General features: G+C 36.0%; 1 protein-coding gene across 2 annotated transcripts in view; it reads left to right on the top strand.

The window, feature by feature from the left end:
• shank3a (SH3 and multiple ankyrin repeat domains 3a) overlaps positions 1–22,648 on the top strand; it is a 189,971-nt gene that overhangs the window by 80,377 nt on the left and 86,946 nt on the right. For both annotated transcript variants that reach the window (XM_026287131.1, XM_026287130.1), the window contains 4 exons: positions 2,620–2,736; positions 10,609–10,686; positions 12,454–12,520; positions 14,741–15,083. In XM_026287131.1, coding sequence (XP_026142916.1) covers positions 2,620–2,736; positions 10,609–10,686; positions 12,454–12,520; positions 14,741–15,083 — 605 coding nt within the window. The remainder of the gene's footprint in view (positions 1–2,619; positions 2,737–10,608; positions 10,687–12,453; positions 12,521–14,740; positions 15,084–22,648) is intronic.

Raw genomic sequence — 22,648 nt, 5'->3', positions numbered from 1 at the left:
GCTGGCAGTGTTACATTCCTGCAACTGTTGGGCCGTTGGTCAGGCTTGAATGAAGGCCCAGGCTGTTGTGGGGCCTCAGCAGTCCTCGCAGTGGGCCGTCCCCAGTGACGAGCATATGGGGGCTGTTGACTTGGGGGTTCATAAGAAGGTCCTGACCCACGCCGAAGCAGGATGTGTTTGATGGCCTTCATCTGCTTCTTCACCGTGAAGAACTGCCGGGCAAATTCTTCCACAGTGTCACCAAAGAGACCAAACTGTGAAATGGGGGCATCAAGAAAGCGAACTTTCTCACCTTCCCACATTTCAGCCAGGTTGAGCCACAGGTGGCGTTTCTGGACCACTAAAGTGGCATAGTCAGTCACCGAGCGCAGTCCCTGCAGTACCTCTGGGTTGGGTCCACCCCCATGCAGCCCCCGGGGGCTGAGCACGGATAAGTGTCATGCTCAGAGCCCAGAAACCAACTATACAGCCAGGGAGACCACTCCAGCCAGATACTCTGGGCTGCCTGAGCAAGCACGGCTGCCATATCAGCGTCAGTCTCGGACTGAGGCTCAGTGCCCATAGGTGCTTGCTCAGCCGAGTCCTCTGCTTCTGATGGCTCAAGCCTGCCCTCCGATGCTGCGATCGGCAGCTCATCCTGCTCGCAAGCCCCAAATAAGGGATTGAGCCCACCCAGGGATGGGCTCTCAAACTCATCAGGAAACTTCACTGGTAAGCACAGAGCAAGGGAAGAATTGGAAGCTCGTGGGGATTGTCCTGGTCAAACTAATCCCTCCTCCCCAAGTTCTTCCGTGGCGCACATGAGGTACCGAGAGGTAGAAGCACCAGAGTGGCAAGCAGCCACGGTGACTCGGTGGCTTATATCAAAGAACCCAAGCTCCGAAAACAACTTGCTGAAGGGAAGTTCATCGCAAGCGGGGTACGAGCCATCCACAAGTACTGCCTCAGCATGAGCATTGCCCAAATACTGCATATAACGCTCTTGTCGGTCGTCTTTTGAGACGTGCCAACTGCAGCCACAAACACAAGGATGGAAAGGAATGGTGTAACAGACAATTCCACCCATGTAGCTCTCAGATAATCTGTACTCTTTTAGAGGAAATTTGCTCTTTTAGAGATCGGCTTTGAAGCACCCAGGGGTACTCTCACAACACCTATCTGTGCAATGTGCCAACTATGCAAATTCTGCACATCCGATTTCATTGGCCATTTGTCAAAGATGTCAGAAGTGTTTGGGCTCCCAAGAGTGACCCCTAGTGTCGTACACTCTACGCAATGTCAGAGTAAGCGATAGAAAGGGAAATAAGATTTTCTAAACTGATTATTATTATTATTATTATTATTATTATTATTATTATTATTGCTGTTAGCAGTAATTTCATAATATTATCATTAATAATAGTAATGATCATTACTACAGTAGCATCATAACATTATTGTTATATATATATATTTATTAATAACAGTAACATTTCATTAGACCATCAACAACAACAATTAACTACTTAGGAAAAATAAGCTTTAAATAGTTTTTTTATTATTATTATTATTATTTTTTAATGGTAATACCCTAAAATTAATTAATAATAATAATAATAATAATTTGTTATTTTACTAACCGTAATAATAATTATAAGACCATAATCAGCAATGATTAAAAACTTAGGAAAATACGTTTTAAAATTGAGTTTATTGTTATTGTTATTATTATTATTAGCATTATTATTAGCATTAGCATTATTAACAGTTTAATATTATTATATAATTATTATTATTATTATTATTATTATTATTATTATTATTATTATTAATAATAATAATAATAATAATAATAATAATATTTTTTTATTTTATTTTACTAACAATAATAAAATCATAAGACTATAATCAACAACAAATATGATATATTATAATATTATTTTAATAATTATTAAGAGTAATAATATAATAATAATAATTAATAATTCCTTACATTTATATAGCAATTTTCTAGGCTGAAATTGGTCAGCAGCAATGGATTAACCATAAGGCCATCTGGACAGCGCGTCCAGCGGGTCACCATACAGAGCTCTATAAATGTTTTCAAACCGCAGGAGACGCCAAAGACCTCTCCCAGACTGCATGGCCAAAGATGAGCAAATGCAACGGTGAATGTTAATTGGCCCTTGTACTGGAGAACGATTGGTACAGGGTGGATCTCACAGCTGGGGACCCATGGGAGTCCCACACATACCCCGTCACTAATCCTGCCCCGCTCGCATGCCCTCTGTGTCTGTCTCTCTCTGTTTTCAGCTCTTTCTCAGGCAAACAGCTTTTAAGCAGTTTTTCTACATCCCACACTCCATTAGTATGCAGAGAGGACACGTTTTAAATTATGGTGGAAAGAAAAGTGACATTGATAACACCAAACAAAGGCAAACAGTTCTGCTCTTTCTCATTTCATAGAGCGAGAATATCAGGATGTTAGAGCGAGGTGTGTGTGCGTGAAAGAGAGAGGTGGCAGCTATTGTTTTACTCATTAACATGATTCTAGTTATGTGCAGACTGCAAATTGACACAAAACAGAAACAGCCAGACTGATGCAAAGTTTTTTGTGTGTGTGTGTTTGTGTCTCATCAGGCTTGTCGTCATGGACATGTGCAGCATCTGGAACACCTGCTGTTCTACGGAGCGGACATGAGTGCTCAAAACGCTTCTGGAAACACTGCCCTGCACGTGTGTGCTCTCTATAACCAGGTAACACACACTCATTCACTCATACTGTATGCATTCACTTAGCAACCAGATAACACACACACAGATGCCTGAATCCACAAGGACACACTCAATCCTACTGAAATATCTGCACTCTTTTCAGCCAGGAAAAATTATAAGATGCAGAAATTTGTGTTTATGTGGCATTAGCAATTTTCATAATGTGTAATATGTTGTAATATCAGAGTTAATGAGTGTATACAAAGCAGCAAGGTCACAGATTGTTCATGCAGTCACATAGAAGCACAAAGAGTGATCTCATCCTTTGTGTGTGCGTTTGTTTGTGTGTTTGTGTGTGTGGCGGGCTCATGCATTTTAATTCTGCTCTTATTAAGTATTAATGGACGCTCCCACAACACCCACCCACAAACACAAAGACGGTCCTTTAGGACTTGCCTGAAAACACATGGAGTCACAGAACTCTCTCTCTCTCTCTCTCTCTCACTCACTATTGAAATTGCTTTTGAATCGTATGTGAACCTGCTTTTACTGTACATCTCCATTGCCTGCTCTAATATAGAGACTGGCTGATATATTGGTTACACTAATAGGCTGAACTTTTGAATTGAGGATGTATAATACTGTAAATATAAACAAAGTTTTACAATGTATACATACACTATATACTAAATGTACTATAAATAAAATTTGAGTCAGTTAATAAGAGTTTATAGAATTAAAAAAAAAATGATATTAAATATGAAAATAATATTTTGAAAGTCTCTTGTTCTCATCAAGTCACCAAATCTAAATTTATTTGATCGAAAATAGTTATGTTTTGAAATATCATTAGCGTTTAAAATATACATTTTCTATTTCAGTATATTTTAAAATGTAATTTTTCCCTGTGATGACAAAGCTGAATTTTGGACCTTCAAACATGATCCTTCAGAAATCATTCTGATATGCTGATATGGAAATTAGAATAATTTTTTTTTTTTTTTTTGATGAATAGAAATTTCAAAGAACATAATTTATTTGAAATAAAAATCATTTGTAACCATGTAAAAGTTAGCACTGTAACCTTTGATCAACTTAATGCATCCTCGCTGAATACAAGTATGATTTTTTATCATTATTTGCAACTTTTATGAACAAATGTGTATATATAGTTTAGGTTAAATATTGAGTTAATTCCGTAAAAAAATAAATAAATAAATAAATAAATATATATATATATATATATATATATATATATATATATATATATATATATATATATATATATATATATATATATATATTTTTTTTTTTTTTTTTTTTTTCGTATGCACAAATATTTATTTTATGTTTTAGAGCTAGCTAATTAGAATTACTTTTATATAAAAGCATTCAAAGTCTATGTTAAAGTCAAAGTCTCCATTTTGTTGGTGAGTGTGTCTGTGTGTGTGTGTTTGTGTGTGTGTGTGAGAGAGAGAGAGAGAGAGAGAGAGAGAGAGGGAGAGAGAGAGTACTAATTTAACAGCAGTGGTTTCTGTTTATCTTCATTCAGCTCATTATAATGAGATTAAACTACAGCTGACCTGCACTAAAGTAACATCCAGTCTGGATGAAGTCAGTTACCAACAGATCAATAATCTAAACAACAAAAACATGAAGAAAAGTGGACACAAAGCAATGACCTCCACTTCTGAAACATAAAAATAATACTATGAGTATTACAGAAAGATCTTAGATCATAGTTGAACTGTTGATGTCTAATAATTTCTTCAGGTTTGGCTAGAAAATGTTTGTCTCACATGCACAGCGCCAGGCATCTTGCATCTTTCTGACAGCACAGATGTTCTAGAGCTGTGTGACAGATGCTCTATAACAAGAAACAGAGCTGCTGAGACACCAAGGGAAATCACATGCAACTAAAACAGCAAAAGACTGGTACTGAGTGTTTGTGTACTGTATGTGCTGTTCTTTAGAAACAAATCTGCTGGAAAATGTCCTCAGATGTTTGTCAGAAGTCTGTTCAAAAGATGTCTAATATGGACAACTAATAAGTTTGAATAATATATAACTATATAGTGATATACTGTAGTTAAAGAGGTCATATGATGCTTTTTTTTAAAGATCAGACTTTTAAGTATTTGGTGTAATATGTTGACATGCTTTAATGTAAAAAACAAACAAAAAAAAAACACTTTTTTAAATACTGTACATTATTGTAGGTCCTCTATGCCCCGTCTCTCTCAAACACATAGTTTTCTACAAAGTCCCTCCTTCTGACAAGCGCAGTCTGCTCTGATTGGCCAACTGACCCAGTGCATTGTGATTGGCCGAACACCGCAAGCACTCGTCGGAAATATAACACCCCTTTCCATAATCGTGAGCTTCATCTTAATAAAATAATACAAATTAATTTAGTTTTACCATCAGTTCGAGCCCGAAAGAGGAACAGAGTCATGTGACAGACCACTGTGTGACCCTCTCGCAAAACTCCTCATTTGAACATTCGATAGCAAATACCTAAACTAATAAGAAAACATACTTCCAGCAGCTGATTCAGAAGCGCCAGATTGTCTTGGTAAAGTCAGAATTACCTCTAGTCTCTTAGGTTCATGAAACGATCGTCCATAAAATGCGTTGCTGTTCTGTTGTAAGTAATCTTAAAGATTCCTAAATGCATCTACTTTCAGACGGCCAAATAAAGTGCTTTCTTTCTCCTAGAAAAACACAACATCTCCCTGACATGGCTGCTTCAACACTAACTTGGGTTACTGAAACCACACCGCCTTTCTTTGTGTGAACATTTGGACAGCATTACGCAAATATTTCCACATCGTGATGTAGACGTGGGGTGGGGGGTGTTTGAATAAAGAGTCTTAAGTCTTAACTTTGATAAAGAATATCTCTTTGGATTTGAGACTTTAGTCTTTGCAACTTTACAGATCTTCTTCATACACCAAGAGCTTGTAACACTCCAAAGAGAAAGGAATAATGATTGATTAGGATTGATTAATTGACTGTGATTGATTGATTGATTGATTTTTATCAATCAATTGGAAGTTGCATATTTCTAGGCAAAAATGAAAAACAAAATGCTGGAGAATGCTGTCAGAAAAATTTTCTATAAGATATCCTAAGAAGTTAGCTAAATCTGTCAAAACTCCTTTTACTGGTGTGTTTTTTTTTTTAAAGAAAAATGCTCTACAAAAATTATGTTTAAATGTCCAGAAGTTGTATCTTACTCTCAGGGATAGTTTGTTTTTATAACTTGCTGTATATCCAATCGTTATATATAGAATTAACTAAAATTAGAATTAGAATTGACTAAATCTGTCAAAAACTTTTTCAGACAGAAAATTGGCTCATAAAGAAATCAAATAATTTCCAAATTTGTATTACAGTGGTATGGCTAATAGATTTACAGTGTAATATAAACAGAAGAGTTTATTTGTTTAATCATAAGCTTAATTCAAAAAACAGTTGGATGTCTTTATGCTGCTATACAAGCATTTGTATGCAGTGGCAGGTTTCTTGCCATACTTTGACAAATTTTCTAGAATGTGCCGTCAAAAGTAAAAAAAAAAAAACAAGGTATTTTTTTAAATCTTTTGATACATCAAATTTGTTGTTTTATACGTCATTTTGAAGGCATACAATATTTCTAGGTAAATGTGTGTTTTTAAGTTTGTTTCAAATCATATTCTCAAGGACCAATTTTGTAAACGGTGTTCTGAGAACCCTTTGTTGAGGTTTTCAAAATGAAAATAGCTCAAATGAATGACTTTAGGTGCAAAACCTGTAACTCTGTCTGAGCTTTTTCTTTCAAACTGGTATTTTTATTAGGCTCCTCAGAAAATAACACTGGACATATTTGAAAAACAGGCATTCAGTTACTGACTAATAACCTTTTCATTGTGATTAAAGTGAAATTACTGAACCTAAACATAAGAGCCTCATAAAAGTGCTCATTTGAAAGAAAAAAGGTATTTGTGTGTGTGTGTATATTATATATAACAGTATAATATATATAACAGTAGAGCCTATAAGGCTATAATTATAATTAGCATAACGTAAGAGTAAGTGAAGTTTTCATGTAGGTATCGAAGACAAACACAAACATGTTGGAACGAGTTTGTGTGAGTTTTGTACTTTAAGGTCAATTTGTCATACTTGAAAGACAATTCTTAAAAAGCATGCTCAGGAGTTGCTAAATCTGTCATGAAGTAGGTAAATGTGTGAGTTCGTGTGTGTGCGCGCTCTTCTATGAGTGCTCAGAGGTGATAGCAAGTTTTAAGGACTCTCTGCGAATGTTTAGATCAGACTCAGAGGAGATGTTAGAGTGGATCAATTCCCAGAAAGAGACTCTGAGAGAGGACGTATCAGCCCGAGGAGAGAGGCATTACTGGATAGACGAGGGAAAATCTACGAGGGCAATGATGGAAGAAGAGACAGAGAGAGTGTGAAATAGTTCCAAAATGATGAGGAGAGCAGGAGGAGGTGAAAGGAAGAGACAACCGCCTGATGTGGAACAGAAGGGTGAAGTCACAGCTACGGATAAGAAGAAGGTTGATGAGATTTGTCTGTGTGTGGGAGGTCAGGTTTCACTCGCTTTTCAGGGGACCAAAAGAGAAGACAGTAAAACAGGAAAAGCTACAGTTCGACCACCTACATCACACTCTCCATGATCAAATGTCTTATTATCCTTCAATTACAAGTCTCCATACATGTTTAGGCAAATGTGTTTGTTTTAGTTTATGTGTGTTTCTGTTCAAACTTTAAGGACCAGTTTACAACAAATAAAAAAGGTAACACTATACATTACTTGCCCTTGTTACACATTACTTGTAATTACTGTTATATTAAGTAAAGTGTTTAAAATAAAGTGTAACAAATAACATAATATAATTATAATATATTATAAATATAATATCATAGAAGTTAGTTAAACCTGTCTAAAGCTGTAAAGAAAATGTCTCTTTAAATATCTAAATAATAATGTCCAAAATTAATATTTTATGGTGAGGACTTCTTTAGTTTTTTATTATTTACTATATGTTCTGTAGTCATATTGACCTGATTTAGGCCTAATGTATGCATTTGAATTGCATATAACATTTCCATGCATTTAGATTACACAGTTTTAACATAAACTAATAAAAATTAATAAAATGTACATTTGCCATTTATGCATAAATGAAACAGGTAAGATTTCAGCACTCACTGCTAGTGTTATTTGATTGATTTATCACTTTAATGTATGCTGGTGTATTATTATTGTGGTATTTTTAATACAGACCCACCCCTAAACATTTCATAAGAAGGCGGCACTGTGGTTGACCTTTGATGATCTTGTTCTGTCTAAGTGGACAGTTCATGGCCAACATGAGCTGCTAAGCGAATCAGGCTTTATGGTGACTTTATTCCATCTGTCTCTGTGAGTCTAGTGTTCAACAGTGTTTGATGTCCAGTGTCTTAGTTGTGTTCTTATAAAGTTTCACCACTAGAGGTCACATGTTTCTCTATTGTCCATTCAAACATCACTTTGACATAAAAGACCACATTTAGAGTTTGCGCTTTCATACAGTTTCTCCAGACTGCTGCAGCTCTGATTACTTTAGATTTATTGTTTTACATTAGTGTGTATAGCATATTATTTTTTTCAGTTCTGAGTGTTTGTGTCCTTTAAATGGATCAATAGTGCAGAAGAGCGTATCAGAGATAGAGAGCAAAAGACAAAAAGAAAGAGGGGGAAGATCTGTGTGATGTGGAAGCTCAATCATCGTTCTGTTAATTCACTCTACAGTCGAAATTACATATTGATTTTTGCACAGAGACGTAGCATTAAACATTCAGCGCTCCACTCTGTCTCCTGTATGACAGAACGTGTTCTGAAAAGCATGCTATCATACTGCTGACATACTGCTGTTTTTGCACTATGTGCTGTATAGAATGCATGGGTATTCCACAAGGCAAAGACTTGACATGAGTGTACCAGATGCAGTTTGTTTCTTGACTCATTATCTGTTCCGATTTACATAAGTTGAGACTTCTTGCATAAAATTAGACTGAAAATACTTTTTTTTTATAGTTTGGCTGGTCCTGCGACTTATAGTCAGGTGCGACTTATTTATAAAAATTAATTTTACATGAACCAAGAGAAAACATTACCGTCTACAGCCACGAGAGGGCGCTCTATGCTGCTCAGTGCTCCTGTAGCCTACACTGAGCAGTATAGAGTGTCCTCTCGCAGCTGTAGACGGTAATGTTTTCTCTTGGTTCTAAATAAATGCGACTTATAGTCCAGTGCGATTTATAGATGTTTTTTTCCTCATGACGTATTTTTGGACTGATGCGACTTATACTCAGGTGCGACTTATAGTCAGAAAAATACGGTATTCACTTACTTTGTGTTTTATAATAGTATTTCACTTGTTATTTTTAAACAATCTTACACTGTGCAGTGTTTTGTCGAAACTAGTATTTCAAAACGGGCCTACTTTGTGTGAGTTACTATATCCCACGTTGCAATGCACTCATCTTGACCTTCCATCTCCAGTCAATTTCAGCTCAAAGTTTTAGTATAATTCAGAAATGTTGCTAAAAAAAGAGTTTCTTGTGTTCACCAAGGTTGCATTTATTTGATCAAAAATACTGTAAAAACTGTAGTATTATGAAATATTATTACAATTTAAAATTACAGTTTCTATTTGAAATACCCTGGACCACAAACCAGTCATAAGGGTCAATTTTTCAAAACTGAGATTTATACATCATCTGAAAGCTGAATAAATAAGATGTTAGGATTCCACTGATGTTAGAATTGAACCAATTCCATTTTTTTTTCAAAAAAAGTCCTTAGCAATCCATATTACTGATCAAGAATTAGGTTTAGATATATATTTACAGTATGAAATTTACAAAATATCTTCATATTAACATGATTTTTAATTAATATTATAATGATTTTTTTGGTATAATAGAAAATGTAATAATTTTGACCCGTACAATGCATTTTTGGCGATTGCTATAAATATACCCATGACTCTTTATTTTGATCCTTCAGAAATCGTCCTAATATGCTGATTTGATGGACAAGAAACATTTCTTATTATTAACAATGTTCAGAAAAGCAGTGCTGCTCATTATTTTTTGTGGAAAAAAAAATAAAAATGAAAATCAGAAAAAAAAAGGGAAAAAAAGAATAGCTTTTATTTGCAATAGGTTTTTTGTAACATTATAAATGTCTTTACTTTCACTTTGGATGAATTTAATGCATCCTTGCTGAATGAAAGTATTAATTTTATTAAAAAAACAAACAAACATAAAACTCTTAATGTCCCCCCACATTTGAACAAAAAAAGTTAGTTATAAGAAGTGTCTTTACACGAGGCACTTCTGATTTGTGTGTGCTTGAGATAGAGACAGACAGGAAGTGCTCTACAAGTGTAATCAAGGTTCCACTGGAGGTGTGTTAGTGGGCCAAAAGACGATGTGATGTTTACTCACCACTGTTAGGAAACTAGGACACCAATCCCAGCTGAGTCATGTCTGCGTGGTAATGTGTGCGTGACTGTCAAAACTGTCTACAGAGAAAGAGAGTGAGAGAGAGAGGGATGATAGCCAGATGCTGTGCTGACCTTCTAAACACTCCGTCTCGGATGCCCATAGAGAAACACTGCCATTAAGAGTAGCTCTCTCTCTGTTTTACTCTCTGATAGTAGACCTACATATGAGCTGGTGAGCTAATTGGTCCCAGTGGAACATCAGTTTTGTCATTTCTGTTGTTGTGAAAGCGACACGCACGCACACAAACACACTCATCCCGTTCAGGCACATTTTCGCGGACATGCAATGTACGCGTTTTACTAGCAACAAATGATCACAACGCTTGTAATCTCTCTGTTTGTCTCTCTCCAGGATAGCTGCGCGAGAGTGCTGCTGTTCAGAGGGGCGAATAAGGAGATTAAGAACTACAACAGCCAAACTGCCTTCCAGGTGAGAGAGCAAGACCTCTGGGTTTCTGGAGATCAAACACTGTGGAAGAGTCAATGGAGCTGGGTCTTATTTAAACTGATGCTGTCGTTCACTGCCCACAGAGTCAAACTGTATTTAACTTTAGGCCAAGAGCAGTTTCAGGGCTGTGACTTGAGAATTCACACTGGACATGAAAACGTCTACCTAGATAACATTTGTAGGCATTTCGGATGAACAAGCATTGAAATATGCTCCATTGAAATGTGTTCACACTGCCCCTACAAACACCATATTCCATTAGTTGTTTGGTTTTGCTGGATCGGTGTATTAAGCATGTTAGCATTTGGTCAGTGTAAGCAGTCAAAGTCAGATGGTTCACTCGTGTCCTTCTGCTCCAAATGTAGAATGTGATGCTTCATGTGAACATACTAACATCATACTGGGATTGGTGTTTGTCTGCTTCTGTTCAATGATGCTCGCTGCTTGAACTCACGGTACCATTGATGTTGACACAGATTTTCAGCTCAGATCAAAGTTAATTTGTTAGTACAAGGGGAGGGGGAAGCTGACTTGGTGCGGCTGCATAAACCAACACGGAAACCATTAGACAGCTGCTTTGATTCAGCTTTTAGTGAGCAAAAGTTAATTAGCCCTCGCGTTCATAAAAGAGAGAGAGAGAGAGAGAGAGAGTTTCATATTAGACAGAATCACATGAGTTATTGGTCTTTGGTCCTTATTTGAGACTTGTTTGTTCACCATACACGTATAAAAAAAATTGCCATAGTATAATAATGTAAATTTATAGTAATGTAAATTTGAGTGTAATAGGCCTTGATATTGACACGTTTCTCAAATCAGTACAGTACAGGTACAGTACATGTCAGTTTTTCTTAAGGAAAACCATTTTTAAGTAAAGCTGAAAATCATACAAGGAACCCTGTCAGTTGATACAGAGTTTTATTTGCTATTTATTTTTAGATTTAATGTTTAACACTGAAATGGTATACAATCATTTAAATTGCAAATTCGTTTTTATATCAATGTTTACTAATTTAACTGTTTCTGTTTTACTCTAATTCGTTGTTGAAATATAACAATTTAAATGGTGGCTGTCATAACTTCTTTTAATGATAGGTATATTCAAACATTCAATAAATGAGACATCACTAGAAATATAATGAATATGTAATATAGTGCACATGTAATAATATTTTTTTTCTAGCTAACTATAGAGCTATATGGAAAATGAAGGCTTACCTGTGCACGACATGTTTACAAGCTATGTTAATGACATTCTTCGACTGAAACACATTGCACAATTTCATGAGACACGATACACTTGAATAGGTTGTACTGTATCTTCTTGCTGTAACGGTTAGTGAAACGGAAGAGATCTCTGCGTTGCTACTACGCCACACTAAAGAACGCCAAAACGGTATTCATTGTTTGATTTTCATGACGAAACTGACAGAAAGCTGAGACTTTGTTTCATATTAAAAGTAACAAAGTACAATGCTTATTGCGATTGGTGGAGGTGAGCTACGAATAATATTTAGTGAAGTTAAGTTTAGCATCCAACAGAAAATAGCCTAAATAGACTAAAACATTTATCTTGGGATTTACTGTAAAAATTGATATCGGTTTCTCAAGATGGAGATTAAAATGAATTCTACAGTATTGTCATAGCCAGCCTTAGTGCATAGTTTCACTCCATATTCTGCAACTGGGGTTTTTGTTTGCCCAGAGGTGTTTGGCAGAAAAATAACCCATTTTTCTTTTTCTCTATAGGTGGCTATTATAGCTGGAAACTTTGACCTGGCAGAAATTATAAAGACTCACAAAGCATCAGATGTTGGTAAGAGCCTTGTATACTGTACCTGCACCATCATTAGCTGCTATCGAATTTGCAAGCAAGCGCAAACAACCCCTTGTGTTAATGAATCCTTACAAACGCAGCAGAGCACCACGGCCAGGGAACATGAAAATGAGAGCGGTCCCTTGTGTGTCCGCTTGTGTTTGTGAGTCTGTAGTGTTCGGGTGAATGAGAGTCATCACTCTATTCGCCCGCGTCGACGGCAAGGCTCGCTCATTCCGTGCACATTCCAGTTGTCGCACTACTGTAATGGATCGTACCCATTAGTGTGGAGTACAATTGTCATGGCGACAGAGCGGGGTTAATCCCCGAGGCTCAGCAGGTGCTGGGAGTTTGATTTGAGCCAATGGGAGTGTAGCCGCAGGCTCAGGTATCTCATCAGAACCGCGTTTGACCTCGATGAAGGATGGGACGGACGCTCTCACACACACACAGAATCAGAACTGGCCTTAAAACACACTGTTTACAGGACGGGAGCTGATATTTTGCCTCTCAGGATGTGTCTATTCTTTGTCTCTCTCTCGTCTCATTTCCTTCCCATCAGTCACTGGGAGGGGAAAAGAAAGAGTGAGCGAGTGTGTCCTGAGTGGGTTGGACAGTTGGCCTTTTCACTCTGAATGGATGGGCAGAAGAGTAAAGGACCTGAACAAGCAGACAGCTTGACTACAGAGCTCAGTATTTACACTGCTTAAACAAGCGGCCCATTTTAAGTGGCCCTAAATGCTTTCTCAGGGTGAAACTATTGAAGGAGGACTGATTTGAATATCTGAATAGTTATATATATATGATCATTTTTAGTACTGTCGGTTTGATGTGTTAATTTAGTAGTATTAATCATAATAAAATGCTAATAAAAGTGCTGTCAAATCGATAAATTGTGATTAATCGACTTCAAAATAACATAATACAATGTGTGTGTGCTGTGTATATTTAAGTATATAAAGATACATGCACAATGCACATACATGCACAAACATGTGTATATATATATATTTTTTTAGAAATGTATGTAATATATGTTTGTGTGTGTGCGTGTGTGTGTGTAAAAATTTCATAAATACAGTATAGACAGTACACGCACATATATTATGTAAACACAAATTTTTTTGGTTTGCGATTAATCAGCCGATCATTAATGCGCATCTCGTCAGTAAAGCTGGTTCTCTAATCAGCGGTAAATTCCATCAGGTGCGTGATTTCACATAAAGAAGCTGTTACTACACAGATCCACGTTCATTATCAGCGTTTATTACGCTGATTAGAGAACTGGCTTTACTGACGAGATGCGCATAAATGATCGGCCGATATATATATAATTAACCAAATAGTTGTAAATCGTTATTAAGTAGTCAAAATATGTAAGCCTAGTATAAATGGTAGAAAATACATTCTTGAAATATTACATACTTCATTTAATGTTTTTAATCTAGGCAAAACAAATTGAGAACTACAGTTCTAGGATGTTTGGAGTGGCTTGTTCTTGTTCTCACGCCCTTCTCTGATTGGCAGAGAGCTGTTCATATCTGATCAGGTGACAGGTGGATGTTCAGTACAGCGGTTTGATCAATACTTAATTTACATTAGAGATTAGAGAGAATCAGCTATGAGACTGACAGCGAACCATATGTCAGGATGAAAACGCTGTGCACTCTTTTATCCTGCTTGTCTCTGTTTCTGTTTCTCTCTCTCTCTCGTTGTATCATTAAATAAGGCTGTCATTGAGCTATATGAACTCTTTTGACCCTGATATACCTTACACCATGCATTTTTAACAACACATTAGCTTTATAAAAGCATCAGTACAGAGTTTCACCTGCATCATGGAGAGGGGAGATATTGCCATCTAGTGTTGTTGGTCTGTACTAACTGCATTCCTCAGTGGGAAGAGAAAAACAGCCTTACTTCTCAGTTATTGGTAAACAAGAGTTTGTTGTGTAATGTTAAGTTTCTTTCCCCAAAAACATCCCAAGCAGACGACCGCTGTGCTAGCGGTCAGGACAGGAGGATGTGTGTTTTGCTAATGAATTATAGATGAGGTGCTTTGTAATTCGAGTACGTCTTTTGTTTACCTCTTTGAATGCCTGATGAGGTTTCTGTACCCTTCATTTACAAATTATGCTAATTGTACCTGACAGTTTGTCACATACGGTCGCCTCTTGTTCGACGTGACCTTTTGTTGACACCTGCTCTTCCTGTTTCCAGTGCCTTTCAGGGAAACGCCTTCCTACACAAATCGCCGGCATGTGACCGGAGGCGACACGCTGACATCATCACGCTCGCTGCCTCGCTCCGCCTCTGACAACAATCTGAACAATGTGGCTGACACAGGCCCCGCCCACTCACCCGTGCCGTCTCTGAGGAGCCTGCCCCCTCTGGCGCATCCCGGGATCGACACGGCGGCCGATGGTAGCCTGCAGAGCACAGGCAGCTCGCTCTCCTCGCACTCCCGCTCGCCCTCCCTCCAGCGCGTCAGCGAGGAGCCCGGCACGCACGCAGTACGCCGACACGCGCCCCTCACACACTCCCACAGCCGTGGACGTCTCAGGTGAGCATCGCGCATCCACAGTCCTGGTTTGCACCTGCATCACTCTGACAAAAGTTTTACAGATTTCCACCCGACGTTTGTAAAAATGACCTGTTCATTGGGTGTTTGATTATTGAATATTTTTACTGGTTTGATCACAAACCGGTATCCCTAAAGAGTTAGTTCACCCAAAAATGTAAATTCTGTCATTAATTACTCACCCTCATGTCGTTTCAAACCTGTAAGACTTTTGTTCATCTTCGGAACACAAATTAAGATATTTTTTATAAAAATCCAAGAGCTTTCTGACCCTCCCATAGTCTGCCAGGATCCTACCATGATCAAGGCACAGAAACATAGCAAGGACATCGGTAAAATAGTAATATGCCTTGTGATACTCTCAGCGGCACGCCACTGTGGAGAGACGTGATGAGGAGAAGAAGAATTGTTGAAAAGTTGTAATTTTTGTTTTATACCTTTAATATCTTTTAAATTTGTGTTCCAGAGATGAATGACGGTCTTGAGTGTGAGTAATTAATGACAGATTGGGTTAAAAGAATGGGTTGAAAGGATGATTCCAGAGAGGGACCATGTTAAATGAACCTTTTCAAAAAATACTGTAAAATTACTGTAAGGTTTTGGTGTATTAAAAAGTTACAATTAACACCAAAATGGCTTGTTAATATGCCCCATAGAATAGTCAGAATATATATTTTGGTGTTAATTGCAACTTTTTAATCCACCAAAACTTTACAGTAATTTTACAGTAATTTTACATTTATATTTTACAAAGTATTATTGGCTATTGCTACAAATATGCCTGTGTGGGTTTGTGGCCCAGGGTCACATACTGTATTTTGCCTGACCATATTATACATCCCTAATCGTAAACTTAATAACTAATTTACTAACTATTAGAAAGCAGCGAGCATTCAGAGTTTGTTAATTTAATGTTTGTTAATAGCTAGAATTGGACCTTATATTAAAGTGTGACCAAGTCTAGTTTATTCATCTAACCACATTTTTCCATGTTTATATCCTTCCCCACCAAATCAGCTTAGAAAAGTCTGCAGATTCGTTCTGGGCTTGTGAATATTCATTCCTTCAGTAACAGCACTGTCAAATAATCAATGATTAATTGTAACTCTCAACATATCAGTCAGACAATGGCTGCTGCAAGAGGGGTCAAACAATGACTAATTTTGTTTCTATTTTTAAAATCTTCACTTGTATATGTTTTATGGTGGTACCATGATTTACTGGTACCATAGGATTTGGACTATGGTATTTATTTATTTTTTCCTCATGGTGAAACTATTGAGGGAGTGATTTGAAAATACAAATAGTAATAAACATGATAATTATAAGTACTGTCAGTTTGGCATATTAGTCAAATTAATAGTATTCCCATCTGATTCCATCAGTGTACCACAGAACGGTCACAGTAACTTACTAAGAGTAATGCCATGTTAGTGGTCAGTCATATTCCCATGCGTGGTACATAAATGATACTGTAAGATACCTCACGAAATACCATGGTATTATGATTAAATTGGTTGTTTTCCATGTATATGTTTTTATTGTAAAACTGTAGTGTTTTTCAAAGGCGGCAATGCGTGTAGTTTTGTGAGTGTGTTTTATGAGACCTGTACTGAATGAAATCACTCAGATTTCTAAAATACTCATACTGTTGTAATCTATCACATCCTCACAAAGCAGCATTTGATCGACATCCTGCTTTTAAATCGTGCTATTCGAATGTTTAATATAAATTCAGATTAGACTCTCCTCTCCTGCAGAGCTGCAGGACATTGCTGGAATCGAATGTGTTTTGGGACTCCAACAGGCCTTATTGAATTTCCCAGCAATATTGCTCGGAATCTCATATTGTGTATTTATTGCAGGGAGATGATTGGCAGGTTTTTAGAGATGGTGAGACGTGGCACTTTATAATTGTGTTGTTTCTAAATGGAAGAAAATGTTAAACTTGCATGGATTAATTTGAAAGTCGAACTCTTAGTGTTGCGTTCGATGTAAATAAGAAATACTTTGAATTATAGCAAGGGTTGGTGGGTAGTGGGTGTTTTTCAGCACAAATCTGACACTGGAGACACAGCAGAGGTTGTTTATCACCACACTGCCTTTTATAGCAGGTGTAATTTTTCTACTGTCTGAAACACTCATCTGAAATGCACTAAATCACACCATTATGTGCCAGACAAAACAGTGAGACCTGATCACCTTTGATTCCCATTGAGTTTGACATTAGAATTTTGCTAAGCTACTGTAACAACATGATAATTTTTATATGGTAATAAAACAAACAATATATGGACTTCTCCAAGCATTTTTTTTTTGTCTATTCAAAGCTTTCATCTGCAAAAACTATCAGATGTTTTTCACTATCACTATCTTTATCTGGAGATATTTTCAGGAAACAGTTAGATTAATTCAGTGGGATTAATGCATTAAATGAATTACCATCTTGTGTAATAATTTAAATTAAAACTTTTTTTTATCAATATGTGTTAATATTGCATGAATTATGAATAAACAATTTAAAAATAATTACAAAATTTGGGATCAGTAAGATATTTAATGTTTTTAAGTTTCTTGAGCTCACCAAGCCTGCATTTATTTGCTAAAAAATAAAATCACAGTTATTTTGTGAAATATTATTACAATTTAAAATGTGTATTTTAGAATGTAATTGATGTTAAATGATCCTTCAGAAATCTTTCTAATATGCTGATTTGCTGCACAAGAAACATTTATCAATGTGGAATACAGTTGTCTATCCTTAATATTTTGAAGTGCTGCTCAATATTTTTGTGGAAAATCTGTTCACTAATGAATTGTTGAATTGTTCACTACAGTAATATTTCAAAATGTCTAGATATTACACAGGGTAGATATGCTGTTTTGTAGGATAGAAAAGTAATGGCTACATTCTGAAGCAGTTCTTTTGTGCTGTTTAACTTCACTTCAGCAAAACGAGTGTCTTTGTGTGCTAATTTGGACCTCAGGACTCTAATTTTACCAGCAGATGTAAGGTACTTCTGCTGCAGAACAGCACTTTAGGGCTCACTCTCTTTTTTGTGTGTGTTCTGTCCTAGTTGTCCATCTGTCAGTATTTCCTGACATCTTGGCCTGCTAATAATAATAACGTGTGTTTGTGTGGTTTGCAGTGTGTTAGTGTGTAAAACGCAGAACGTGATGATACCAACAGGAATTAAGCCAAAGCGCCTGTCCTTGGTGTCCGGCGGTCTATAAAAGTCCCCTCTCTTTCTCTCTGGTCAATGCCCTTTGTCCGGCTGTGTCCACCTGTCACTCCCTGAGGTGAGCGTGGTGACCAGGAGAGTGTGTAATTAGTGCCGTATCGGTGCGGTCAGCGCTGGCCGCCCACTTCCTGTTCAGGGTCAGATTCGAGGCCATGACACGTTGTTCTAAATATTGTCAGAGTGGATTTAGAGACCACAGGTCGCTGGGTGCACGATCAGCAGGAGCACAGAGGAATCAAAGGTCAGAGGTCAAGCCCGAGTGTTGTTGGTTGACGGTGTATGATATCGAGTTAAATTTGGCCCTTGCTATGATAGGAATCCTAAAGTTATAAAAATTGAAAATTAGGTTTAGATCGAGGTGATGTTGTGTCACTGAATGTATCTCAAACTGTGTGTCTGTAGCAAATATTTAAACCATCAATGTTGTTCATGTTTAGATAGATTAAATAGCAATAAAAATTGGTGATGTCTAATATTTTTAAAAATAAATTACAAGGAATTTAGTGTGACAGCCACTTTAAATAACACTGCAATGAATATTTGTTTGTCTTGTTTTCCATTACAAATATGTAAAGATTAATCACTCTTATATCAAGATACATTTACCTGAAAAACATAATGACAAAATCTGAAGTGTTATTTTCTGAAAAATTTTAATCAGAGTGACTTTATGGTTAATTATATATTCAAAAATGCTAAAGGGATAAGTAAAATAAACTTTTCTCTTTGAATACATTTTTTAATTTTTACCCTATTGCCAGAAAAAAAATATATAAAAAAAAAAATAAAAAAATAAAAAATAAAATATATATATATATATATATATATATATATATATATATATATATATATAATATCTTAATAATAATTATAATATATATTTGTATATTTTACTGGATTTTTTTATACATATATATATATATTTATAAATAAATAAATAAATATAGTTTTTAAATTCATCAGCTATTAATATGTCTCCAGTCACCAGCATTCATTAATGTGGTCGAAAATATCTCCAAGTGTATGTTTCCTTTTAATGTCAATGTGATGTCGAAAGGGATTTCAGGGATGACTTCTGTATTCATGCACACAGAATGCTAATTTATGGGATCCATTGCCATATTTAAATGTCATTGTCGATTCCAGAACATTGGCCTTTAAGCAGTTATATCATATAATATATGAGACAGCATCTTGATGAAGTGTGTCATACACACGGTGTTCATAAATAATGAACAGTCTGGGAGATTGTTCTTTTGGATGTCATTGTATAAGTAAAGGTGACATGCACATTACAGATCTGTGCTCTGCTCAAGTGTAGTAGCTGTTGGATATATGAAGTGGATATCGTGATACTGAGACCGGACAGCAACCGGCTTGATGGTTTAGCTTTACACCTTTGTGAGTGAAAAAAAATCTCTCATTAAAGCTCTGAATTTCTGTTGCAGTGTTCCTAATGAATACTACACAGTGAAAACTAAGTGTAAGTTTTCTTTCCTGAGAAAATATGATGATAAAAGCATTCCGACGGGCTGCTGTGAATGAAAGGTAAAAGCTCATCGCTCATCATTAACATGTCTCTTTTACCGTCAGTTAAGAGGCTAAATTTAGACCTTACCTCAATTCTGCTGTTTCATTACTTCGACGATTTATGAGCTCTGTTTAAAGAGGGGGAAAAAAGAGAGAGGGAAGGAGAATTGAGTGATTTATTGATGGCAAAAGGGAATCAGTTTTGTTTGTGCAAGGCAGGTAAATGAGGTGTCACTCTGAAAGAGCACTCTCTCAGTCTAGAGCTTTCCATGATGGATTCCACCCTCAGGACATCCAGACCGTAAACTGATTTCCTATTGGACGACGGGAGATTTAAGGGGTGGCGATGAGGTCAATATCGTCTTCTGAATTCCTATTGGCTTTCTCTTTACTTCTGTCTTATTCCTTATCCACACTCATGGTCATTTGGGTTTAAGACCAAAGCATCAAAGAATTTCTTTCTGGGTGAATCTCACAAAAACATGCCCAGGTGATATTTCACCCCAGAATCAACTGAAAAAAGGATCTTTAATAACTATAGTTTATGAATTAGAAATATTTGATTTTTAAATAAGAAATGCAGTGTATGAAATAGATTTTGCATAATAATTCAACCCTACTGTATTTCAGAATCATGATTTTACTTAGTGGTGATTTCCGTTCAATTAATTTTACAAGTAACAGAGTAAATTATTATTGCAAAAGCTATTGTAATATTATAAAATATATTTGTTTTTATTTAGTGTAAATAATACAAAATAACAAATAATTTGATAATATTTTCAAATTAATACATTTTTATAAATTCACATATAAGAGTACAGTTTTATTTATTTCCCATGAAAATTGTCATACTGCAAAACAGCTAAATGATTCAAAAACTTTTTGAATAAAAACTAATAATTTTCAATTATTCTTTATGTAAAAAAAAATTGGGGGGTATGTCATTTCTTTCTCTTTGCAAAATATTCAGAAGTATTAAAAATAAAAAAATGAAGAAAATGAATTGAGATGGAGAGAATCGAGAAAAAAGGTTTTTTTGTTAGCAGTGTTTCCAAAATCACTGGGAGATTGGGATGACCCAGTAAACACAAACATTCATGCACACACACACACACACACACACACACACATCTAGGCTCTGTCGGAGGAAGGACTAGACACAGACTCCATTACACTCAATTAACCCCTAAAAGCGGCAAGACAGACTGAGAGAGATTCTGACAGAAGAACAGACGAGATGATGAGAGATAACGAGACATAACTCATTTCATTCTTTCATCTTAGTCCGTCCACAGAGACCATTTTACGATTGTGCACTTATGCAAATAACCGTTTGCAAGATAATGACTGATTCCAATGCCTTATTCTGTTATTACAAAGCACGAGTCTCTCCATTGTGGCTGGACTGGTTGTTCTCAACATCATTTTTTCGTCATTTCTTCCAGATAAAGTCTTTTAGTTTTATACTTATTGTCAGGCGAAGATGGAAGCGTTCTTTAGCTGACATTTGTAAAGAAAAGCGTAGTTTGATAGCAGTGCGATACAGCTGATGACAAAGCTGTGCTAAAAAAGCAAGTCACATTGAATCTATTTTTGTGATGCCAATGACATCAATTTTTCTTTGTGACCTTAGTTGTAATACATGCTAAATAACCTGTCACACAAATGCACAAATATGTTTCCCTCAAGTGCTGCAAAATATTTCACCTGGATTATTTTTATAGTAGTTTCTGTAGCGTATACAAGTAGTATTCTATTGAATATATATATATATATATAAGATATATATGAATATATATCATATAAGCAAACACACATATATAATTTTAGATAAAAAATGTAAACTTAACCTATAGAAATATAAACATTTCAAAGAAATGGAAACTAATATAACATTTACTTCAAAATATAACTTTAGTTAAAAAGAAAACTGATCAATCATCTTATATATTAAGTTTTTTAATTGTAGTTATTTTTGGATTTTTTTTCTTTTATTTTTTAAGTTTTTAGTTATTTAATTTTCTGTAGTTTGTAAATTGAACTTTTTTAATCTAATATTTATATTTTATATATATATTTTTTCTTTTCTTTAAGTTTTTAGTTATATTTAATTTTCTGTAGTTTTTAAACTGAACTTTTTTAATCTAATATTTATATTTTATATTTTATTATTTTATATATTTATATAAATATTATATATTTTAATCTATTTCTATAGAATAAGTTTACATTTTTCATCTAATATTTATGCTGTAGAAAGTGGAGAAAGTTGAGATGCTTGTGTCTGTGGCCCCATATACGACACACATATGACAAGGAGTTATTCACAGTATGATGACAGCATGACTTTGACTTCAGATCAAGCTGCTGTTACCTAAAGAGAGAGCAAGGATCATGAGAGACGGCAGAAAAGAAGCCTCTGATTCATTGTTGACACGAGCGCCCGGCGAATCAAGACAGTTGCTTTCAATTTATCTCTCCATGATGGCAGTTGCCAGGGTTACCGAAGTATAGTTGGTGAGAGGATGCTCAGGAGAGGTATAGAGCCAACATATCACTTTGTCACACCCTTCACCAGGACACTGTACGCCTGAGGGGTTTAGTGTGGTCCATTAGGGCAGGGTTGTTGTTGTGTGTGTGAGAGTGAGTGGGGTTCGGAGGGTTACAAATGTTTGTATGTGCGTGTCATTAAGTTAGAATGAGGTCAGTCCTTCTCGACAGAGAAACACATGTTAGAGCTGAAGTAAAGTAGTTAGAATGAGCCTCTGCTCT

The sequence above is a fragment of the Carassius auratus genome, chromosome 18, assembly GCF_003368295.1.
Source record: "Carassius auratus strain Wakin chromosome 18, ASM336829v1, whole genome shotgun sequence".
In the NCBI taxonomy this organism is placed as follows: domain Eukaryota; kingdom Metazoa; phylum Chordata; class Actinopteri; order Cypriniformes; family Cyprinidae; genus Carassius; species Carassius auratus.
The sequence above is the reverse complement of the archived record's forward strand: the minus strand, read 5'-3'. Positions and strand labels throughout refer to the sequence as shown.